Below are 22440 nucleotides of genomic sequence, written 5' to 3'. Positions count from 1 at the left end.
CACCTTTGATTTAGAAAAGGAAAATTTACTCCCCTGTTGCTTTCATTGCAATATCTGAATCGAGACCCAAGCGCTAAGAAAGCTGAATAACGCAAAAGACATATTCCCGATTTTAATTTAGATACACATTTTCTAATGCAGCTTTCATTACAAGACAGTCTATTTCTCGAAAGCGTGTTATGTAAAAAAGAGAAAAACGAAAATATGCGACCCACTATGCCTTCCTACAAATCTTTTTCTAGATCTCTTCGTCATACCTTCTCTTCCTCCCTGGGCCACTTGCCCGCTTCTCTCACTAAACCAGCATTCCGTCTCTTTACAGCTATCTGTTCCAAGACCAGGCTTTCTAACCACCTTCTATTCCTTTACAGATGTCGTCGACATAATATCATCCCTAAAGGATTTCGCCTTAAATTTAATACCTTTTCTTTTGACTCTGATACCACCCAGAGTAACACTCAGAGACTTCTAAAACAATTTTCTAGGAAACTAATGCTCTCTACCATTTTCTCCCTCAAAAAACAGATTATCCTTTCCGACAACAACATCAAAGAGGCTAAGGAATTTCTACGGCTGACAGCTCCACATCATCTTCCCTTCATAACTAACCTCATTAGATCTCTCAACTCTAAACTCTACCAGTTTCTCACTACAGAGAAGGACAAGAAACTCAGTCATCTTCTACAGAAGAAAACCATCAACACCACGAACACCCTCACCAACCCTAACCTTGTTGTCACCATACCTTCTGACCTTTCCCTTTCACAGGATGAGCGATCCCTCCTCAGCAAAGGGCTCAGTTTTGTACCAGTTCCCAGGAAGCTGGACATCCCCCAGACCAATGTCGACCTTAACCGCTTTTACCGCAGGATCCGTCTCAGAGCACATTTTGCCGACGATTTCTCTTCACAGGCAGCTGATAACAATCCAGTTATTGATGTAATTAACAACATTAATTTTTCATCAACAGAGGATACCCCAGCAGTGTGATTGACAGGGCCCTTGCCCGAGCCAAAAACACCCCCCGGACCATCAACCCGATCAGGAACTCCCGCCGTAACAACCGCATTCCTTTGGTGCTTCCTTACCACCCTAACACACTTCCTATCCCCAGGACCATTAACCAGAACTTTTCCATCCTACAGGATGATCCCTCCATTGGGGCCCTCTTTTCTGATCGCCCTATCATCTCATATCGCCGACCACCTAATCTGCGTAACCTCCTTGTTCACAGCTCCCTTGACCGCCCTCAACAACCATCTACACCAGGCACTTTCCCTTGCAACAGAGCTCGCTGTATCACCTGCAAGTACACAGCCACCACCACACTCATTCAAGGCCCCTCAGGACAATTCCGGATCACCCAGACAGCATCTTGTACCTCCAGCAGCCTTATTTACTGTATCTCTTGCAGTAAATGCCCAGCCATCTACATTGGAGAAACAGGAAGGAGACTCGGAGACCGCTTCAGAGAACACGTCAGGGCTGTGAAGATTAAAGATCTCTCCAAGCCCATTGTTTCTCATTTCACCTCTGACGGCCACGACCACTCTAATCTCTCCGTCTGTGTTCTCAAAGACGGTTTTCCGAACTCATACATCAGAAAGACCACCGAAACTAAAATTATTCTGCAGCTAGGATCACACATTCTCCCTTCCCTTAACGACAGACTACTGTTCTTTTAAATTTTCTCCATTCATTGGAAGTTTCATTTCACACCTCTCTGCACCCATTCTGACTTCAAACCTCTTGATTGGCCTCTCTTTCTGTCCCCTGCTCCCACCTCTCACTCCTCCTCCCTCCCAACCTTTGTTCTCCCACTACTTTACCTTTGCCTACTGCCTGTCTCTCTCACACCTGAAGAAGGCTCCACGGCCGAAACGTTGTGTTCTCTTTCTTCTTTTTTTCAGCATGGAATAAACCTATTACTTGACACTGATTTATGCAGAGAGTAGCGGGGGTAGGATGTCAGGGCCATACGACACTTCTTTACACAGGGAGTGGAGGGGTGGGTCTCAGGGCCATACGACACATCTTTAGGCAGAGAGTGGCTGGGGTGGGATGTCAGGGCCTGATCATACTGCTTTACGCAGATAGTGGCGGGGGTGGGTGTCAGGCCCATACGACAGTGCTTAACGCAGTGAGTGGCGAGGCTGGGATGTCAGGGCTATACGACAGTGTTTTACGCAGAGTGGAGGGGGCGGGATGTCAGGGCCTGACAACACTGCTTAACGCAGAGAGTGGAGTGGTGGGTGTCATGTCCATAAGACACTACTTTATGCAGATAGTGGAGGGGTGATTGTCAGAGCCATAAGACACTTCTTTACGCAGAGAGTGGCAGGGGTGGGATGTCAGGGCCTGACGATACTGCTTTACGCAGAGAGTGGAAGGGTGGGTGTCAGGGCCATACGACAGGGGTTAACGCAGAGAGTGGAGGGGGTGGGATGTCAGGGCCTGACAATACTGCTTTACACAGAGAGTGGCAGGGTTGGGATGTCAGGGCCTCACGAGACTGATTTATGCAGAGAGTTGAGGGGTGGGTGTCAGGGCCATACGACACTTCTTTACGCAGAGAGTGACAGGGGTGGGATGTCAGGGCCTGACGATACTGCTCACGTAGAGAGTGGCGGGGGTTAGATGTTAGGGCCATACGACATTTCTTTACGCAGAGAGTGGCGAGTGTGGGATGTCAGGGAATGACGATACTGCTTTACGCAGAGAGTGGCGGGGGTGGGATGTCAGGGCATGAAGACACTGCTTTATGTAGAGAATGGAGGTTTGGGTGTCAGGGCCATACGACAGGGGTTAACGCAGAGAGTGGCGGGGTTGGGATGTCAGAGCCTGACAGCACTGCTTAACGCAGAGAGTGGAGGGGTTGGTATCAGGGCCATACGACACTTCTTTACGTAGAGAGTGGAAGGGGTTGGATGTCAGGGCAATACGACAGTGATTTACGCAGGGAGTGGCAGGGGTGGGATGTCAGGGCCTGACGATACTGCTTTACGCAGAGAGTGACAGGGGTGGGATGTCAGGGCCCGGCGATACTGCTTTACACAGAGAGTGGCGGGGTTGGGATGTCAGGGCCGTATGACACTGGTATACACAGAGAGTGGAGGGGTGGGTGTCAGGGCTATACGACAGTGCTTTACGCAGAGAGTGGTGGGGGGTGATGTCAGGGCCATACGACAGTGCTTTACGCAGGGAGTGGCAGAGGTGTGATGTCAGGGCCTGACGATACTGCTTTACGCAGATAGTGGCAGTGGTTGGATGGCAGGGCCATATGACAGTGCTTTACGCAGGGAGTGGAGGGGGTGGAATGTCAGGGCTTGACTTCACTGCTTTAAGCACAGAGTGGACGGGTGGGTGTCAGGTCCATACGATACTTCTTTACACAGAGAGTGGCGGGATTGGGAAGTCAGGGCCTGAAGATACTACTGTACGCAGTTAGTGGTGGGGGTGGAATATCAGGGCCATACGACACTTCTTTACGTAGACAGTGGCGGGGGTGGGATGTCAGGGCTTGACGACACTGCTTTATGCAAAGAATGGAGGGGTGGGTGTCAAGGCTATATGACAGTGCTTTCCGCAGAGAGTGGTGGGGGTGGGATGTCAGGGCCATATGACACTGCTTTACACAGAGAGTGGTGGGGGTGGGATGTCAGGGCCATATGACACTGCTTTACACAGAGAGTGGCGGGGTTGGGATGTCAGGGCCATATGACACTGTTTACACAGAGAATGGCGGAGGTGGAATGTCAGGGCCTGACAACACAGCTTAACGCAGAGAGTGGAGGGGTGGGTGTCAGGGCTATACAACAGTGCTTGACGTAGACAGTGGTGGGGGTGTGATGTCAGGGCCTGACGATACTACTTTACACAGTTAGTGGTGGGGGTGGGATGTCAGGGCCTTACGACACTTCTTTACGTAGAGAGTGGCGGGGGTGGGATGTCAGGACTTGACGACACTGCTTTATTCAATGAGTGGAGGGGTGGGTGCCAGGGCTATACGACTGCTTTACACAGAGAGTGGTGGGGGTGGGATGTCAGGGATGACAACCGAGGAGCCGAGAGATCATTTCAGCATATTGCGTCTGAACGGAAAACACAAACGACCAACTCGGAATGACTTGCCTTTGACGCTTTTCAAAGCGTTCTTTGTGCACGACGACTTCGCCGCCTAGCAGATACAAATGAGTTGTACAACTTTGAACTAGCAAATGGAAGAGGGCTAAGCCCCCTCTCTTTTAGCCCAGGTTCGATCTGTCTCCCAGAATCACACACACACCCGTGCCGTTGAAGTGCTCTGCTTCATTTCTAAGGGCAACTCAACATTCACTCCTACCCCGAGTGCAGAAAAGCCAGCGTCCGCAGCAACAACAGCTCAGGTCTCTGCACAGGAGCTAAGCTGCCCCCATCTCCTCTGCTCTGCGGCTCCTGCGGAGTGGAGTCCTGCCTGGAGCCGTGTTTGCAGGCGGCGGCTCCCCGCGCCCTGTCTGTGCGTCGTGTCCAAGAGCTCCTGGGAGGAAGAGAGAGCCCTCCCACTCGGGGGCTTTTCCACGGTCTGTGTGAGGAGGGGCAGGTGTGTCCAGTAGCTTATCGAGCGGAAGCCTGGGGCGGCAGAGAGCTGTGATCGTGCAGACCTTGAGGTGTCACCTCTTTGTCTGCTTTCCCGCCCCCCCTCCGCCCAAGCTCTGCTCCAGAGTAGCCCGGCAACCCCTCACACCTGCACGTGTCACAACCTAAGGTGTGGTCATGAGACACCCATGGGGTGTCGTTCTGTTCTTGCTAATTGTTTCCTGCCCGTCGCAGGCAGGAGTCCATGCGAGGAAGATGCGCTGGACAGAGCTCAGAGGGCGCACCTGGGTGGCTTTCCTTCTGAGTGACGTTCCTGCAACACTCTCCCGCTCTTCTTGGTGCGCTCATGCCGCAACACAGGAAGGCTGGAGCAGGTGGCTGTGGGTTCTGCGCACCGCCGAAATAGCTCAGTTGGGAGAGTGTTAGACTGAAGATCTAAAGGTCCCTGGTTCGATCGCGGGTTTCGGCATTTTGTTTCATCGCGCCCTTTGTTCCTCTCTCCAGCGCCCCCTGCCTAAAGTGACGCGTCCCTTTCTCAGCCCGAAACGCAAGCGAGACACCAGCAGCGGTCCCTGCAGGTTTCCGTAGTGTAGCGGCTATCACATTCGCCTAACACGCGAAAGGTCCCCGGTTCGAGACCGGGTGGAAACAGCCTCGTTGTGCACACTCCTGTACTTCACAGAGGTCTTGAGCGACCGGTCATTTGTTCCCAATGTATTTCCGGTGCCTTCGTGCACTCTTGTACCAAACGCATGTTCCTTCTGTACGCGGAGCCGATCATTTGCAATTGGGCTGTGCCGACAGACCAGGACGAGCTCTGTCGGCTCAAAAGCAGCGCAGGACCTGCAAGAACAACAGAAAAATTAGCATCCACCGGGGGCTTCTTAGTGAGCCCAAGATCTCATCAAGAATCAGCTCCAGCAACAGGGCTGGGCGCATTGTTCCATTCTCTGACCACTCTCGGTGTAAACAAGTCCCTCCTGGTCTCTGCTTGAAATGCACTTTCCTGCGTTTACTTTGGTGTAACTGGCTTCCCCTGCATGGGCGAATGTGAAGAAGATCCTTAGTAAGTCATTGAAGAAAACCGAGAAGAGGTCGGAGTGGCCTCTGTCGTTCATCAGCGATCCAGTCAGGCAGTACTCCTCTGCAAAGCGCCGTTCGTTCACATCGATTGGCTTTTTTTTGCCTTCATTCGTGCAAGTAGTAAAAGCAGACGCCCCTATTCTGCCGTGACCCGGATTCGAACCGGGGTTGTTGCGGCCACAACGCAAAGTACTGACCACTATACGATTACGGCAAGTTACCGATACACACGTAATTCGGAAAAGTCTCATATTTATGTAGTTTGCTTGCATGATGCCGGGAACAGCGTGGTTGTTAGCTGCCATATGGTCTAGGGGTTAGGATTCCTGATTTTTACCCAGGCTCGACTCCCGGTATGAGAACGTGTCGGTTTTGCCTCCTGCTTTCCAAAAGATCAGCACCGTGTACGAAGGAGCCGCATTAAAACCACTCGAACGTGCAAAACGTGACCAGGGTAAAGTTAGCTTGAAGTTAGAGAATGATTTTGGCACGCCTGTAGGGCTTTCGCGAAATCTCTTAGAATTACAAAAACACATGCTTTGTGTATAAAATACAGTGTGAATGCTTTCTCAGCCTTCACTTTGTCGTCTTTATGACGTTTTTTTGACCACACTCGAATATTCTTTTGTCCATATTTTCGCAATGGAAGCATAGAACGCCTTCAAACCAAATGCATTTTAAAGACCACGACTTGTGGATATTTCCACAGCCTCTACACCAAACTATCAGTGTGCTAATTATCTTTTTTTAAACCTCTGGTTTTTCATCGATGCGTGATTACGCACGAACTGGAACCCGGGGACCGCTGTGTGCACACATTCACAACGCGAGAAATACTGTTCAATATGACCATAGGAAGCAGAACAGCGCAGTCTCCAATTACCCAGACTGTAAGCACGGGAATAAAGCTTTGTTTGATTTCTGAAACCCTTCCTTTACGCCCTGTTTTAATTCAGGTAAGGGTCAACTATATTGACAATACTACTGACAGCAGGAAGATTAAAATATTCTTTACTCAGCGGCTTATTAAAAACAGCTCCCATGATGTTCCAACCGACTTACACAGAACACTGACACAGCTTTGTGTTCTGAATCTTTTTCTCGTGCTTTTATTTAATGTGGCACAATGCACTGGGATAGGGGTATTCTGTTCACAAACCAATAGCATTTAAATCACAGCACCCACAATGCTGCATGTAAGTGTTTTGCACACTAAGCAGGTCCTCTGACTTTTCCCAGCTTTGTTTTGGGTTGTGGCCCCTTTATTTTTTTATGATTTTCCAAAGATAACACTAAAAGTAACACACTGGGACAGGTGGGTCTTCTTCATGGCTTCATGATTTTTTGACTGTAATCAAGTGTTGTGCACACAAGGCAGACCTCCTGACCTTTCACAGTCATGCTTTGTTGTGTGAAACTTTAATTCTCTTTTTAGGATTTTTTGAACATCAAAACTTCCAACTTCCACGGAGATTAATGGGGTGCTCTTCAATAGCTTTTTCATCTATATACACAAGTGTATATAACCAAGACACTCAGAACCAACCTGAAGTCATAGAAAATCAAGAATGCCCCCGAGACACCTGCACCCCCCTCCTGGACCACTCTGGTATCAACACCCCCAAACCAATCCATACCAGCTAACAAGACTCAGAATTGGTGCAACCCTCCAACTTGGACCAAGAGCAGGATGGGACAAGAACCTGTACCACACTACGCACCCCTCAGACCAAGGTCAAGGGCTGGTGGAGTAGGGAATATGATCAACGAATTTCTGAAGTTTTCTAAACTCGAAAAAAAAATTAGTTGGAATGACAATATGTGGTCAACACTGTCAAACAGAGTCCTTGGAGAGGATTGCCCCAGCAACAAGAAATGGTTATCAGTGATTTGGCATGAAGATAGAAAAAAAGTAAGAACCCAAGTGCTTAGGGTGCAGAAAGAGGAGAGTATTGGTAGGGATTCCAAACCAGATGACAGTACACAATCTATAGTCAGTATTTCAAGTCAAAGTGAGGGACATAGTTTGGAAGGCAACACAGAGCTCAGAAGTTCATCAGAAGATACAAAACATGCATGGGCAGCACACGGCAACACAGACAGTGGTGACATGTTAGAGGGAGAAAAAAAAATCTGAGTAGAATCAGAAAAAAAGCCTGAAGAGCACAGTGAATATTCCCAGGGGGCAAGCTCGTCTGGGACGTCACCTCAGGATAAAAGGGGATTAAGAAAGATTATGTCTGTGCCTAAAACTTTCAAAGTATGTCTAAAGGCTGAACAATGGAGAAAAATAGCACCTCTAAAAGGTACATCTAAACTAAGATGACCATGGACCCAGATCTTATATAGCGAGTTCAGGAAGATAAATCCTTGCTGCCCAATAGCCTTCAAATACTAATACATCAGGAAAGAGAACAGCAAAAAAAAATGATAAAAGCAGTCTGTACCTTCAGGTCCTGCAATGTAAAATACAACAAGACACAAACCAATGGGCAATGATGACATCACAATTGATGTTGTACAAGTAGGGCAAATACAGCACAGTAAAAGGGAAACAATTTCAACAAGCACGTCAGCCTTATCATAGAAAGATTGCCAGTGCCCTCACAAAAAGAATCAGCAATGTATACTACAGGAACCTGAGCAGAACTCCGCTTGCTGAAATTGCAGCAGGCAATTTATCTAAACCACTAACACAGAATGTCCTGAAAGTCATTTCATCAGAGTTCAGGAACAGTAAACGCATTCACTATGATCCAGTGATTGAATTACATATGGCACAAAAATATATGAAAGCATGCGACTTCAACACTGTCCATTTTTCAGGATATATACAGATTTTGCAGTTAGACACATTTGCTGCCTATCTTTACACAGAACAGAGTATGTGAATTCTTATTGCCCATCTAAAGATGAAGGAGAAAGTCAGCCTTTACCTGGATGCGACAGGAGGGGTAGTCAGAAAAATTCCATCGGAGAACAAAATAATTTTGTAATACAGTCTTACGTTACCTGGAGGTGGAAAAGAAAGCCTCCATTACCAGTGTCTGAAATGTTGACAACTGACCACACCATTGTCAGTATTGAACGTTGGCTACGTAAATTCATGTTTGACATCTCAACATGTACTACCAAGAGAGTGCAGCATGTAGAAACTGACTACAGCTGGGCCCTGATTCATAGTGTTTTTTTTGCCTTCAATGGGGACACCATCCATGCATACTTAAATCGTGCAATGAAAGTCTGCCAAGGCAAACTTAAGTACACAGAACTTCAGATGTTCACTGTTCTGCACCTTTGCTCTGCCCATGTCATAAAGGCTGTCTCTCAAGCAATTAGTAAAAAAACAACAGACAAAGGACTGCGAGACTTTGCAACATTTTCCTTTGCCATCCTGCAAAACAGCACAACTTTGAGTGTCTCCAGAAATGTTTTCAAACACATGTGTATTGTACTCTCAAGCAGGAGGTTCACAACTGAAGTCCAATCTAGTGTCTGCCTCCTTAACGCTTACATTTCTCAAACAACCACACTAGACCAGATGGAAAAGGAAGCAGAAGTCAAAGACACAGATGAGGTACTACACCCAAAAATGAGAGGCAGCCTGGGCTGCTCTCCTTTTGCTGTGGAGTTCAAAGGTATTTATGAAGACAGCATATCAGTTCAAGGACATGATGACTATGGGACACAACACAATGTGAACCCCTATCTCTGTGAAGACATAATTAGATTTCTGTTGCAAAGATACATGGCATTATTTCCACTGTGGAGTGGAATTTTGTTGGGTGACCTGACAAGATATGCTTCAGACAGCAAAAAAGACATATCAATGTCAGAGGTAGCACAAACAAGAGCCACTAACTGTCATGTTGAGACCTGGTTTGGCATTGTCAAGCAATCAATACTTCAGCACAGGAGGAAACTGAGTTTATTACGATAATGAGAAAATCCCTCTAGGGTGGTACAGAGAACATATAATCCAAAATGATCTCCCCAAAAAGGTTTTGATGGCACCATTGATCACCACTAAGACACGTCATGAACATGCACAGGAACAATGGGCAAAGAGAGCACCAGGTGTAGGCAAAGAAACAAAAAATAAATTCTACAGCGCACCACAGAAAATTCCAATCCCCCCAAAAATGAGAAAACAGGAAAAAAAAAGTTAGCAATAGAAATATTGAAACAAGTGAAAAATCGCCAGATGACAGCAACGGCCTGCAAGTACAGCAGGGGAAAGCAGGAACCACAGAATGTAAAGAATGGCAGCACAAAGAAGAAGGGAAAGTGTCACCCAAGCAAGCTGCCATGGGCATGACTGAAGTGATCACACCACACTGTGATGCACGCCCCATCTCAAAACTTATAAAAGAGAAAACAGATTTCAGAAAGAAGGTAGGATTTGTATTTCAAATATTTCTCTGTGTGGACATTTACTTCTTTTCCAGAGCTTATGAATTTCCTCTTCTACTAATATAGGTGTTCTTTGTCATTTCTCTCAAACTTGTTATACTTGTTGACATTGGTGCGTTATCTCAATTTTCATTGTTAGCTCCAGTGATCTTTTGTGTATGCTTTTGGCTTGGTAAATCTTTTTTTAGGTTCACGTCCTTTGGAACATCAATCCGAGTGAATTAGTGGTTGCAGTTTTGCCATCCATGCACAGTGCAGACACATATATTCTCAGACACTCGGAGTTTGTGTCTCTGAAACCAGATGAGTGGCTCATAGGCGAGGTAAGATGAAAGTGTTTGATTGCATGCACTTGTTAAGGTTTCTGAGCTTTGTCCAATCAAATGTGTGTGGGTGCGTGAAATCACATCTTCAATTGTGTTTGCTTTTTCCATAAGACCATTGAGTGTTACTTTCAAGTAGTGAAAGAATCCATGGACTTGGGGAAGAAGGCTTTCCTAATGAACCACTACACAACTGGGGTAATCATGAGTGGGAATAGAGAGCTCATGGCTAGACAACGTTTGTTCAAGGTAAAGACATCAAACACAAATTTTGATGGATTACATTGGTGAGGGGCAAACATGGTTTTTCTACTAACTAATAATTGTTTTATCAATAGAGAAACAAGGAGAGCTACAAGCAATCAGAACAGGACACAACTGTGTCCATGTTGATGCCTAAAAAAACTACCTTTATAGTCAGAAATCAAAATTCAAAGGTAGCACATCATCCATGTGAGGCAACCTGTTGTGCTAATCTTGTCATTCTTTTCATTACAGGTCAACTCTGAACACTACGAAGCCATTATTAGCTTTTTTAACACTGGTGTCCATTGGAAATTGTTGGTAAGTGTGGTGCAGGTAATCCAAAACAGCATATAATTAAACTTGGAACCATTACACAGTTCAAGTGATTATCCCTGTTGCATCTAAAACAATTACAGTCACAATGTATGTGTTCCTCTCCTGTTAAAAAAGGTGGACATGGATAGTGAGTGTAAGGCAATGGTGACAGTGCACTTTTCCTAAATTATTATTGTGAAAACTGCTGTGCAATGAACAGACAACCAAGCAGGTCAAAGTGTCATGTAGGAAAAAAAAGTACTGTTAGGTCATTTTCTGACTGTCTTTGCCGAGGTTTGCAAAATATTAAATGTAAAATAATATATAAATATTATATATATATAAAAAACTTTTGTTTTCACAACATGAAATTCCTGAAACTGCCTGTGTGTCTTGCCCCACATTAAATGCAACTTCATGTCTGATGACGGGCCATTTGTTTCTTGCAGTATCTGTATGCTCCATCCCAGAAAGTCTTTGTGGTCGACCCTATGGGGAGTGACAAGATGGCAGACTCCACTGCAGCGACAAAAAGGTTCAGGTAAGAAATCAAGCATTGGTTTCGTGGTGAAACTCTGCATGGGCACACACACATTTCAGGTTCAAATTCAGCATGACAAATATTTCCTCATTTATCAATAACCTATTGTTTGGATTCACATGGACTTTTTCAAGCTGAGAAAGAACGTCTTGGAAAAAGAAGACTGGTTGAATATCAACTTGCACCCAAGCGTGATTGGTCACACCAGGCAAGCAGATGCCTCAAGCTGTGGGGTCTTTGTGCTGCAGGTCAGCATAACCTTTCCACGCTGAAATTTTGGACTGTCTCAAAACTATTGTATGAGAGATTTTTAGGGAAATAATTGTGACAAACTTTTGTCTGTTAGATGGGCGCAGACATCATGAACAATTTCCCGGATATTCCAACATACATCGAAATAAACAGCAGCGCCAAAGAAATAAGAAAGTTGCGGAAAGACCTGTCAATCAGAATTCTTGAAGCTTCAGGTATTGTACCATTTGATCATCATTGCCTACGTTTATTGGAGTATGTTGTTTTCCTGAAGCATGTTCTGTCTCTGTAACAAGTCTGAAAGAAAAAGATTCTCAATTTATTTATATGCAGAACTCATTTGGGTGTTCTTTTTGTACTATATAACACAGAGATGAAAAGTTAATTAAATCACATTTCACACAGTTAAAATTCAATGACACTTTGGCCTTCGTCGTGGTTGACACAACCATTGTCTGGGAAAAGTGTGGGTCTAAATTGCCCATAAGGCAGCAAGCTGGTTGAACATAGCTGTGTTATCATGTGCCCCCTTAAAATCATAGCAACACACGCTGACGCAAAAAAGGGTAACAGGTGTTGACAGGAGTATTCTGAGACATGACAATGTGCGGTTTAAGAAGCAGTAGAACACCTAATCAGGAAAGTGCATACGAAAAGGTCTCTATCAAACTGTCTTCAATTATGCAACAATGATCTGTAGATAACATTGGAAACATCAGTCTATTTGGCATGTTTATTATAGCTCCTCTCCAGGACATGTGCCTGATGTGTGGAGAAACACCGGTGCGGCAGACAATCTGGGTAAGTGAACATCATCTCTATCTGTATGTGTAATGTACACACATACTAACAAAACATGCCAGTGAAATGTGATAGCTGAACTGATATAAGGTTTACTGTCCGTGTAGATTCAGTGTGACAGTTGTGAAAACTGGTTCCATGAATTGTGCATCTCAAAAGAAGAGTATGAAAGCGCAAAGAATGAAGTATCATGGATATGTACATTTTGCCAACCCCAGTTTGGTGAGTATGCTCTGCATGCAAACTATCACTATGAAAGGGTTTTTTAAGCAGGACATGTAGTTTTAGATTCAGCAGAAACATAGGATGACATATTTCAGTGGATGTTATAAGTTTGGATTGCAGGCTTGTCTTCTGGCATTAATGGTTCTATAAATTAGAGATAACTTTTAAAAAAACACACCAAAGAAGGCACACATAAAAGATTACTGATAATCTGTGCAATTTATTACATGACACAGGCATCTCAAAGATAGAATTACTGTGTCAGATTAATGATTAGACATGGATGCATCAAATCACTTACTAGGTTTCTTTCCAATAGTATAGAAACAAAGACACGACCATGAACACCTAAAAGAGCTTGCCATTTAGCACAGAAACAATATAATGTCTTGCTGTAAAAACACAAAGTAAGAAAAAAGGAGTTTGAGAGATCTGGCAAATTGTGCAAATACCTAGATCTTGATCTGTGACCCATTTATACTCCTTGGATCCTTTGCAGTTCATAACCCTTCTTACGGTTTTATATTTCAGGCACTGTTGATGAGTGAGCATCCACCCCCTACTCCCAAGAATTACATAATAGACATGTTGGAAACTCAACAAGACTGTCAACGTGTTCTCAGCAGAATTCACCTCCAAAAGACACGTAAGTACAAGTTTCAATATCCCCCCAAAATTTATCTTGGGTAAGAGTAAACTTTCGTACACTTTGCCAAAAAATAATGAAAAACACTAGAACACAAAATCACTAGAAACCATTTGTTATCTATTGCCAGAAACCAAACAAAGTCTGTATGAAAACAGTAAAAAAGTTAATCATGTTAACACACTGTTAACATCACTGTAGTAGTGCAAAGAAATGTAAATCGACAGTATGTCAACATGAAATGATTTCCAGATAAAATTGTATCCATCCTAGAAAGATAGATTAATCAAGAAATTCCACTCCGTTGTGAGAAAGATAAAAGAAAACTGGCCTCTATCAAATAGAAGTGTATCTAGGGTGATTTCTTATTATTAGGTTTCCAAAACAGTACCCTATCTACCTTCAGACAGGGCACAGTGCTAAAAGGATTCTAACCGGAACAATAAAACACAATCGCATCATCGAAGTCCGAACCCCACCGGCTTTCAATATCGTACCATGTACATCTCCAGGAGTGGAGACTCATCAAAAAGAACAGCCTAGACACCAAAGTGATACCAAAGTGACTTTTCTTACAGTAACGTTAAGGTAGTTGTAGGATTCTGTCTAGATCGATGAACAGATTACGTTAACAATAGCAAGCAGGTAGCAGAGCTAGCTGTTCTGCTTCCTATGGTCATATTGAGCATTTAGGCACACAGCCCCTAAATTGTGGAAATATATGTCAGACCTTTTTAAGGATGCCCCATACCTACAAGTATATTTAACAATGCTGTAGTCTTCTACATCGTCTCTGTAGTCTTCTTTATCCCGAGTGATCTAATTCTTTAGGAGGTGCAGAAACATAGATATCAAGTGGGTAAGTAGACAACCACGTTGCAATTGTTTTTTCTGTGTCTAACCCATTTTTTTTTTCTCCACACCATGCCTGCCACTGTTCTCTCTTCGGTGCCTTTGGTTGATATTGAGCTCCGTCCCCCATGACAAGGGATCCTCCTGGATTACTGAAGCAAGGAACCCAGCCTACAAAACTCAAGATCCTGTACTGCTCAACCCAGTGGATGGGACACACTCAACATTAACATCTAGTCTCACATAATATATGAAATAGAATTCACCGTGTCAATCTGCATGGTTGTGCATGTGAACTGTTTCTAGTAACTACTTGTCATACACAGCCAGGAACTGGAGGGGAGGTCAACCATCAGGCCTTGGACCCCCAGAGATTATTTTTCTCCTTTGGAGTTTTTTGTTTTTCTCTCCTTCGTGCCTGATGGTTACACAGTCACATCATCAAGACTGCATACCACACCTTCATTGTGATTACAGATATAGCTTATTTAAAATGTGAAATTAGGAAAAAACTAAAACAAAACAAGGGAAATAAAAAGAATGTAAAATCTAAAATTTTCAGATGTTGTGATGAAGCTTTTGACTCATGAATAGCACCCCCTATCCCAGTGTATTACCTGTAGTGAAATCTTCAGAAAATCATAAAAAAATAAAGAAAGGGGCCACAGCCACAGCAAGGTTGTATGAGGTTCGGGGGCCTGTTTGGTGTGTAAAACACTTGGTTTCAGCAGTGTGGGTGCTGTATTTGAAATGCTATTGAGCCATGAAGACGACCCACCTGTCCCAGTGTATTACCTGTAGTGTTACCTTCAAAAAATCATAAAAAAATAAAGAAAGGGGCCACAGCCACAGCAAGGTTGTATGAGGTTCGGGGGCCTGTGTGGTGTGTAAAACACTTGGTTTCAGCAGTATGGCTGCTGTATTTGAAATGCTATTGAGCCATGAAGAAGACCCACCTATCCCAGTGTATTACCTGTAGTGTTATCTTCAGAAAATCCTAAAAAAATATAAAGAAAGGTTCCACAACCCAAAACAAAGCTGGGAAAAGTCAGAGGACCTGCTTAGTGTGCAAAACACTTACCTGCAGCATTGTGGGTGCTGTGGTTTAAATGCTATTGGTTTGTGAACAGAATACCCCTATCCCAGTGCATTGTGCCACATTAAATAAAAGCACGAGAAAAAGAGATTCAGAACACAAAGCTGTGTCAGTGTTCTGTGTAAAAAGTCGGTTTGAACATCATGGGAGCTGTTTTTAGTAAGCTGCTGAGAAAAGAATATTTTAATCTTCCTGCTGTCAGTAGTATTGTGAATATAGTTGACCCTTACCTGAATGAAAACAGGATGTAAAGGAAGGGTTTCAGAAATCAAACAAAGCTTTTTTTCCCGTGCTTACAGTCTGGGTAATTGGAGACTGCGCTGTTCTGCTTCCTATGGTCATATATGGGTTTTTCGCACGAAGCCATATTGAACAGTATTTCTCGGGTTGTGAACGTGTGCACACAGCGGTCCCCCGGGTTCCAGTTCATGCGTAATTACGCATCGATGAAAAACCGGAGGTTTAAAAAAAGATAATTAGCTCACCGAGAGTTTGATGTAAAGGCTGTGGAAATATCCACAAGTCGTGGTCTTTAAAATGCTTTTGGTTTGAAGGCGTTCTGTGCTTCCATTGCGGAGATATGGACAAAAGAATATTTGTGCTTGGTCAAATAAATGTCATAAAAACGAAAAAGTAAAGGCTGAGAAATCATCCACAATGTATTTTATACACAAAGCAAGTGTTTTTGTAACTCTAAGAGATTTCGTGAATGCGCTACAGGCATGCCAAAATCGTTTTCGAACTTCAAGCTAACTTTACCCCGGTGGTCCAACATGATCTGTCCCTCCCTGATCTCCTGCTCCCGACTCCCACAGCTGCAATCACACTTTAAAGGTCTAGTTTTCCTTCATTCGCGTTATTTCTGTCCCGAAACTGTCCTCCACACACTGTGTGATATTAATCACGGCCCGACTCACCAGGATCTGGGAGACGCTGTGGAGTTTGTCTTGAAACGAGTCCTGGGAGTCAGACATCGTGTTTTGGAAAACTTCTGAAACTTCAGACACGAACGATTTGAGCAAAACCTCCATGAAACAGTGAAGCTCGTTTTCCTGCTTCATTTGCGCGATTTCGGCACCGAAAACATTGTCGACAGACATGATTTTAATCAAGACCCGTCTCGCCAGAACCTGGGAGATACGGCGGAGTTTTTCTTCAATCGACTTCTCGGAATCATCTCTCCGGTTTCGGAAAACTTCTGAAACTTCATGCACGATTGATTTAAGAACAATCTCCATGAAAGAGTGCGCCCCAGTTTCCAGATTAAGCAATAGATTCTCCATTTTTTTCAGAGTCGATCTGAAAAACACAAACTATTCCTGCAGCTGCAGTGGTTGTAAACACGTGGGTTTGAACACAAAAAGCGAAACGAGGACTTCCGGGTTATCAAATGAACTTCCTTAGTGACCGTTGCTATAAACCACAAAAATATTAGTCTAATAATAATAATCTGAAAAAAATAGTCCAGAATAGATGTTTGCGTTATATTATAGTGTAACGTATACGACCGACATTTTTATTTTATTTTTATTAAATGTGTAAATAATTTTCAAATACAACTACAGGAGCAGAAATGGATACAAGAAAAAAAAAACACGAACAGAAAAAGAAATTAACTGCCAGAGGTAACGAAGTAAATTATATTTTTTACATATATCAAATGTTTTCCTTGCTTTATTTGATTGATTTTTATAGAATTTAAATATTTCAACTCCATCTGAAAAGTACTAAAAAGGGGAGTATTATTGGACCATTTTGATTTTATAAATGTGAAATTTACTAAGAATGACTTATAAATTTGCTATAAATAAATGCTTTTTTAAAAAAGTTATCTTACACAGTACAATATCAAAGTCCTTAAACCTAAAAAAACACCTTTAAATGCCTACAAACAAAATTCTGCAAGTCCGTCCAAAACAACTTCACAAACACACACCTTACAACTAAATGTACCAAAGGTTCCCTTTCAGCCCGACAAAAAATGCACAAATCATCCTGCTCATGCTTAAATAAGTACTTTAGAGAGTACTTATTTAACTGGATAAAACCTACGAACAATTTTAAATGATATCTTTTTAACTTTATTTGTAATACAATATCCAACAGGAGTTGTCCAAACTAACTTCCAATTTATATTTTCAAATGGTGCAATCCAAAAAGATCAACTTGACGCACATGCCTTTCCTGTATAAAGTAAAAATCATCTCTCATGTTTTTACAAAACAAATCTCTTTTCTTTTTGCAACATTTCGAATACCGTTAATTTAATAGAACCATCTACCTTAATTTCTTATTTATTCCGCACATCTGCAGTCACTGTTTACATGTCTGCATTGTTTACTTGTTTGTACAGTATATTGTCTTGATGCACTGTCTGTACTTTGTGTAAAGTATCTATATCTATGCTCTAGCAGTCTCCTTCCTCACCGCTCCTGCTCGCTCGACACTCAGTCTCTATGCCTGGGCTCGTTGAATCTCTGTCCAAGTCTTTTGGATCTTAATGACTATATGAACAAAAAATAATTCCAGGTTTACAAATTTGACACCTACTCAATTCAGAGTGCACATGTTTCTTGTTACAGAGGGGAAAAAATGCACATGAAATTTCTCATGCTCACCTATAAGGCTCTGCATGGCTTGGCACCTCAGTACCTGTCTGAACTATTATCGCCCACCTCCCCACCTCGCAACCTTCTCTCTTCTAATTCTGCTCTCCTAACTGTTCCCCAAGCCCATCTACATTCTGTGGGTGACAGGGCCTTCTCCTGTTATGCCCCCAAGCCCTAGAACTCTCTCCCCAAGGATATCACAGAGTCACCTTCTCTAAACTCCTTCAAATCCAGACTCAAAACCCTCTTCTTCAGAAAAGCCTTTACTGAACTGGTTCCATTCTTCACCCCTCTGCTTTTCTTAGTACCACCATCCACGGTCTCCTCTATATATTGTAATTGTGTTTTATCTTGTGTATTTTTATTTATTGTTGTTGTCATTCTGTAAAGAGCTTTGAGAAGCCACCTTTTAAGGCTCTATCCGCATGTACCCCATGTATTAAGAAGACCCCCATATTAAAAAAATCATAAAAAAGAAAGAACACTTTCACAACCCAACACAAGGTTGTATAAGGTGAGGGGGGCTGTCTGGTGTGTAAAACACTTGGTTGTAGCATTGTGAATGTTGTGCTTCAAATGCTATTGAGTCATGAAGAGGACCTCCCTATCCCAGTGTATTGCATGTCTAATCGGTGCCGTATTGAAAAAATCATAAAAAAAACTGAAAGAGGTTTCACAACCCAAAGCAAGGCTGGGAAAGGTCAGAGGACCTGCTTAGTGTGTAAAACACTTACCTGCAGCATTGTGGGTGCTGTGGTTTAAATGCTATTGGCTTGTAAACAGCATCCCCCTATCCTAGTGCACAGTGCCACATTCAATTAAACCATGAGAAAAAGAGATTCACAACCCAAAGCTCTGCCAGTCTTCTGTGTACACAATCATGGACATCATGATTTGAACATCATGGGTGCTGTTTTTAAAAAGCTGTTGAGTAAAGAATAGGAATTGTCCTGCAGAATGAAAACAGGAAATAAAGAAAGGGTTTCAGAAATAAAACAAAGCTTTATTCCCATGCTGACAGTCTGGGTAATTGTAAACTGCTGTTCTGCTTTCTATGGTCATATATGGGTTTTTCGCATGAAACTTTATTGAGCAGTATTTCTGCGTTGTGAACGTATGTATGTATCCCCCAGTGTTCCAGATGGTGCGTAATTGCGCATCAATCAAAACCCCCGAGTGTCAGAAAAGAATAATTAGCTCACTGATATGTTTATGGAGGGGTTGTGAAATTTTTCAAAGTCGTGGTCTTTAAAATGCATTTGGTTTGAAGGCGTTCTGTGCTATATGATATGTGATATGGACACAAGAATATTCGTGCGTGGAATAAAAAGACAAACTGAAGGCTGTGCGAACATTCACAATGTACTTTATACACAGAGCAATTGTATATACAAAGCAATTATTTCATAAAAACGCTACAGGCGTGCCAAAATCGTTTATGAACTTCAAGCTAACTTTACCCCGGTCAAAGTGATGAAGACACAGACATTCAATGAAAACGAATTTGATTCACTCAAGGCTCCGCTCTTTTGTTGTGATGTCATTTTAATTAATGTTAGCTGTGATTAGGTGTCGTTTTTGTCTCTTTTAACTTAAGAGTTAAAGAGTTTAAGAGTCTGCTCCTTTCTTCCTAGTATAGAAATAACATGTTCCATGTTTACAACCACCACTATAAATTATTTGTTCAGCTCTAATGCCTGTCTGCGTTGACAAGGCATCTCAAAATGACATATTAAATAAGAACACGATCCTTCTGGTTACCATTCCTGTGGTTGGAACGTTGTTTCGCCCTTTTTCGTTCTTCTTCAATATTTACAGACAGGGCTTTATCACTGGAGTTGTACAGAAGAAGTGTGAATCGGTCCATGAAAATCATCAGTACTGTTGTTGTTCTATGCGTAGTTTAACCGATAGCACTTAAAAGATGCAAAAAGCTTTCAAAGAAAACAGAATTGAAAGACAGTAGAGTAAGGAGGTAAAAAAGCACTCCCCCGTCGAGGAATTAACCACCGTCGCCCGTGTGACTGGATATAAAAATAACTGATTCGTTTTTGCCCAGTCTCTGGAAGCTTCAATGCGATTATTTTTCCTTCCTTATTTCTTCATTCCCATGAATTTACTCTGTCGTACAGGAAACGCGAAAGTGGGAAATTGCAGGCATTCTCCATAAGCTTACAGCACTGGGGATGTAGCTCAGTGGTAGAGTGCATGCTTCGCATGTAGGAGGTCCCGGGTTCAATCCCTGGTATCTCCACGTGCTTTATATTGTTGTGCTCACATCGCAATCTTCTGTTGAGTGAGAACTCTTTGTCGGTGTTCATAGAGAGCCAGGTTTACACAATTAAGTTCAGTCACACACGAAGTGCTACAGTGTTGCTCTGCTGTTTTAAATGTACCTCCAAAGCATTTAGTTCTGTTAACTACAACAAATGATTTGAACTAATTTAACGTCATATTCAGGAAATCCAGAGAACGTCTCCACACTTGTCATGGCTGTTGAAGAAATCACCTGTTAAATCTCACCTGGGATTTCTTGAGAAATCATTCAGCGAGCGAGTCCTCCCTCTGGACTCCGCACTAAATTGAAAGCTGCGCGAATTCCTCACTGCGTGTCTTGTACTGTTACAGGTGCTCTCGTGTAGATGTGGAGCACAGCCATAAGGACACTTTGAACTTTTTCCGTATGTGAAGGAAAAGGCAAAAGAGCATGAATAGTATTAATCGTATAAAATATCCATGGTACAACTCGAGAAAGTACTGAAGGACTACATATCGACTTTTGATGATTACAAGAGATTCAAGAAACACAACCGTCCGCACACGGGCTTGGATCCTGAACGCTTAAGTTAAGACAAAGCGAAGGAAACGAACTGTAAATTCTCTTCACGTCTTACAGTTTGTGAAATAAAACAATTTCTTACTTTCTTAATAATTTCTTACTGCTGATAGACGATTTATTGCATTTTAACAAAATCACAATTACAAACATTTTGGGTTAAACTGTTATTCACACACTCTAACGAAGATAAACGTTAGTGTCTTCCGGTGTGTGAGCCCATTTCTAATAAGAATAAAAAATAAGTTATATAAATTGAATTGTTCTATTTTTTATACTTACATAGTCTTATTAATATTTCAGTTAAATATTTTCTTCTGTAGTAATACTAGTCTCGATTTACAATTTTTGGACATGGTGCATCTTAAATAATTTTGTTATTAGTTTCGGTTTTGGAAAATCGCGCCCAGAAGCTACCAAAACTGGTAATGTTCACAAGATGTGTAATGCAATAGCAGCCTTCTGGGTGGAAAACAAAAAGTATTTTTTGGTATGAATCCTAGCTCATTTATAGGCGGCATTCTAGGACTTCTCGCTTCAGAAATCCTGTCAACGCATCGTACATTTCTACTCCATCAATATCAGCAGTGTTATCACTACTAAACGCTAAGAATAGATCCTGGCAATACTTCATGAGATCTTCGTTGGAAAATTGTTTATTTTATTTTTTAAAAATATTTTCAATACCATCCAAAAAGTCAAGTTTCAATTGCATGCAACTGATGAGATCTCTCTTCGATGGAAGTTATAAGTACATCCAAAACATGTTTCTTGTGGATCCAGAAGAGGATCATTATGAGGCTCAAAACAAGCCTGTCTCTTCTTTTTTTGAGGACGAATTGATTATTGACATGTAATCATTGGTTCAAAACCCAAATCATCTGGTATTGCTGTTGTTTCTTTGATAGTTTCTTCAAATTCTTCAATTGATCTTCGATATTGGGGGATAATATCATACAAGTTGTGGTTTTCTTTTAATCACCAATTTTATTAAAATTTCACCTTCTTTTACAGATGTCTTGCATGTATCACAAGATATAACAAGTCCCCTTGCGTCCTCAGGTAAAATGTTTTAAAAAGTACAACAAAAGTACAATATACTAAACAGCATTTATGGTTACATGTATATTAAAATGAAGGTACATATACCGAGATATTAAAATACAATTGTACAGTCCAATCCTAATAATGCTTGTGAAGTTCTCCAGCAAATCTGCACTGTAATTTTGAAGTATTATAGCTGAGAATGCAAGGTGAGTATGAAATTCAAATTAATTTCTTGGAAGCTGCTGATGTTGGTCATTATTGAGCATTCCAGATCATATTCACTTAAGTACTAAATTGATTACTTTTTGTAGCTTTAAACGTGCACAATATTTGCATTTCTTGCAAATATCAAGATGTTTTAGGTGTCACTGAGAACAATAATCGAGTTTGAGCAGATATTATGCTTACATGGGAATCACAAGATGTGCTCCTCTAGGTGGGCTTGAACTACCAATCTTCCGCTTAAGAGAAAGAGTAACAAGAACCAATGTTTTGCCAAGTAATTTGAAGCCATAGATAAAGAAACGTGGTGCAGAATGAAGAAGCACAGACAGGGTTTGAACCCTCATAGCCCAAAAGT

General features: G+C 42.3%; 1 protein-coding gene and 1 non-coding gene across 2 annotated transcripts; both read left to right on the top strand.

Moving 5' to 3' along the window:
- Window positions 1-10316: 10316 nt before the first annotated feature.
- Window positions 10317-13322, top strand: LOC148826658 (uncharacterized). Its single transcript, XM_088926365.1, has 9 exons — window positions 10317-10394; window positions 10509-10643; window positions 10893-10958; window positions 11405-11496; window positions 11618-11744; window positions 11843-11963; window positions 12491-12549; window positions 12657-12771; window positions 13306-13322. Exons 1-9 carry the CDS (start codon window positions 10317-10319, stop codon window positions 13320-13322), a joined length of 810 nt encoding a protein of 269 aa, XP_088782491.1.
- A 6837-nt stretch (window positions 13323-20159) lies between these two features.
- trnaa-cgc (transfer RNA alanine (anticodon CGC)) lies at window positions 20160-20231 on the top strand. The gene has a single exon. It is a non-coding gene; the product is annotated as a tRNA-Ala (tRNA).
- The last annotated feature ends 2209 nt before the right edge of the window (window positions 20232-22440 follow it).

The sequence above is a fragment of the Atractosteus spatula genome, chromosome 10 (genome assembly GCF_055471065.1).
Source record: "Atractosteus spatula isolate fAtrSpa1 chromosome 10, fAtrSpa1.hap1, whole genome shotgun sequence".
In the NCBI taxonomy this organism is placed as follows: Eukaryota; Metazoa; Chordata; class Actinopteri; order Semionotiformes; family Lepisosteidae; genus Atractosteus; species Atractosteus spatula.
The sequence above is the reverse complement of the archived record's forward strand: the minus strand, read 5'-3'. Positions and strand labels throughout refer to the sequence as shown.

Coding starts and splice junctions, on each gene's coding strand:
- LOC148826658 (XM_088926365.1), top strand. CDS start 10,317: ATGCACAGTGCAGACACATATATTCTCAGACACTCGGAGTTTGTGTCT. Junction 10,959..11,404: donor GTGTCCATTGGAAATTGTTG/GTAAGTGTGGTG, acceptor TGTTTCTTGCAG/TATCTGTATGCTCCATCCCA. Junction 12,550..12,656: donor CGGTGCGGCAGACAATCTGG/GTAAGTGAACAT, acceptor CTGTCCGTGTAG/ATTCAGTGTGACAGTTGTGA.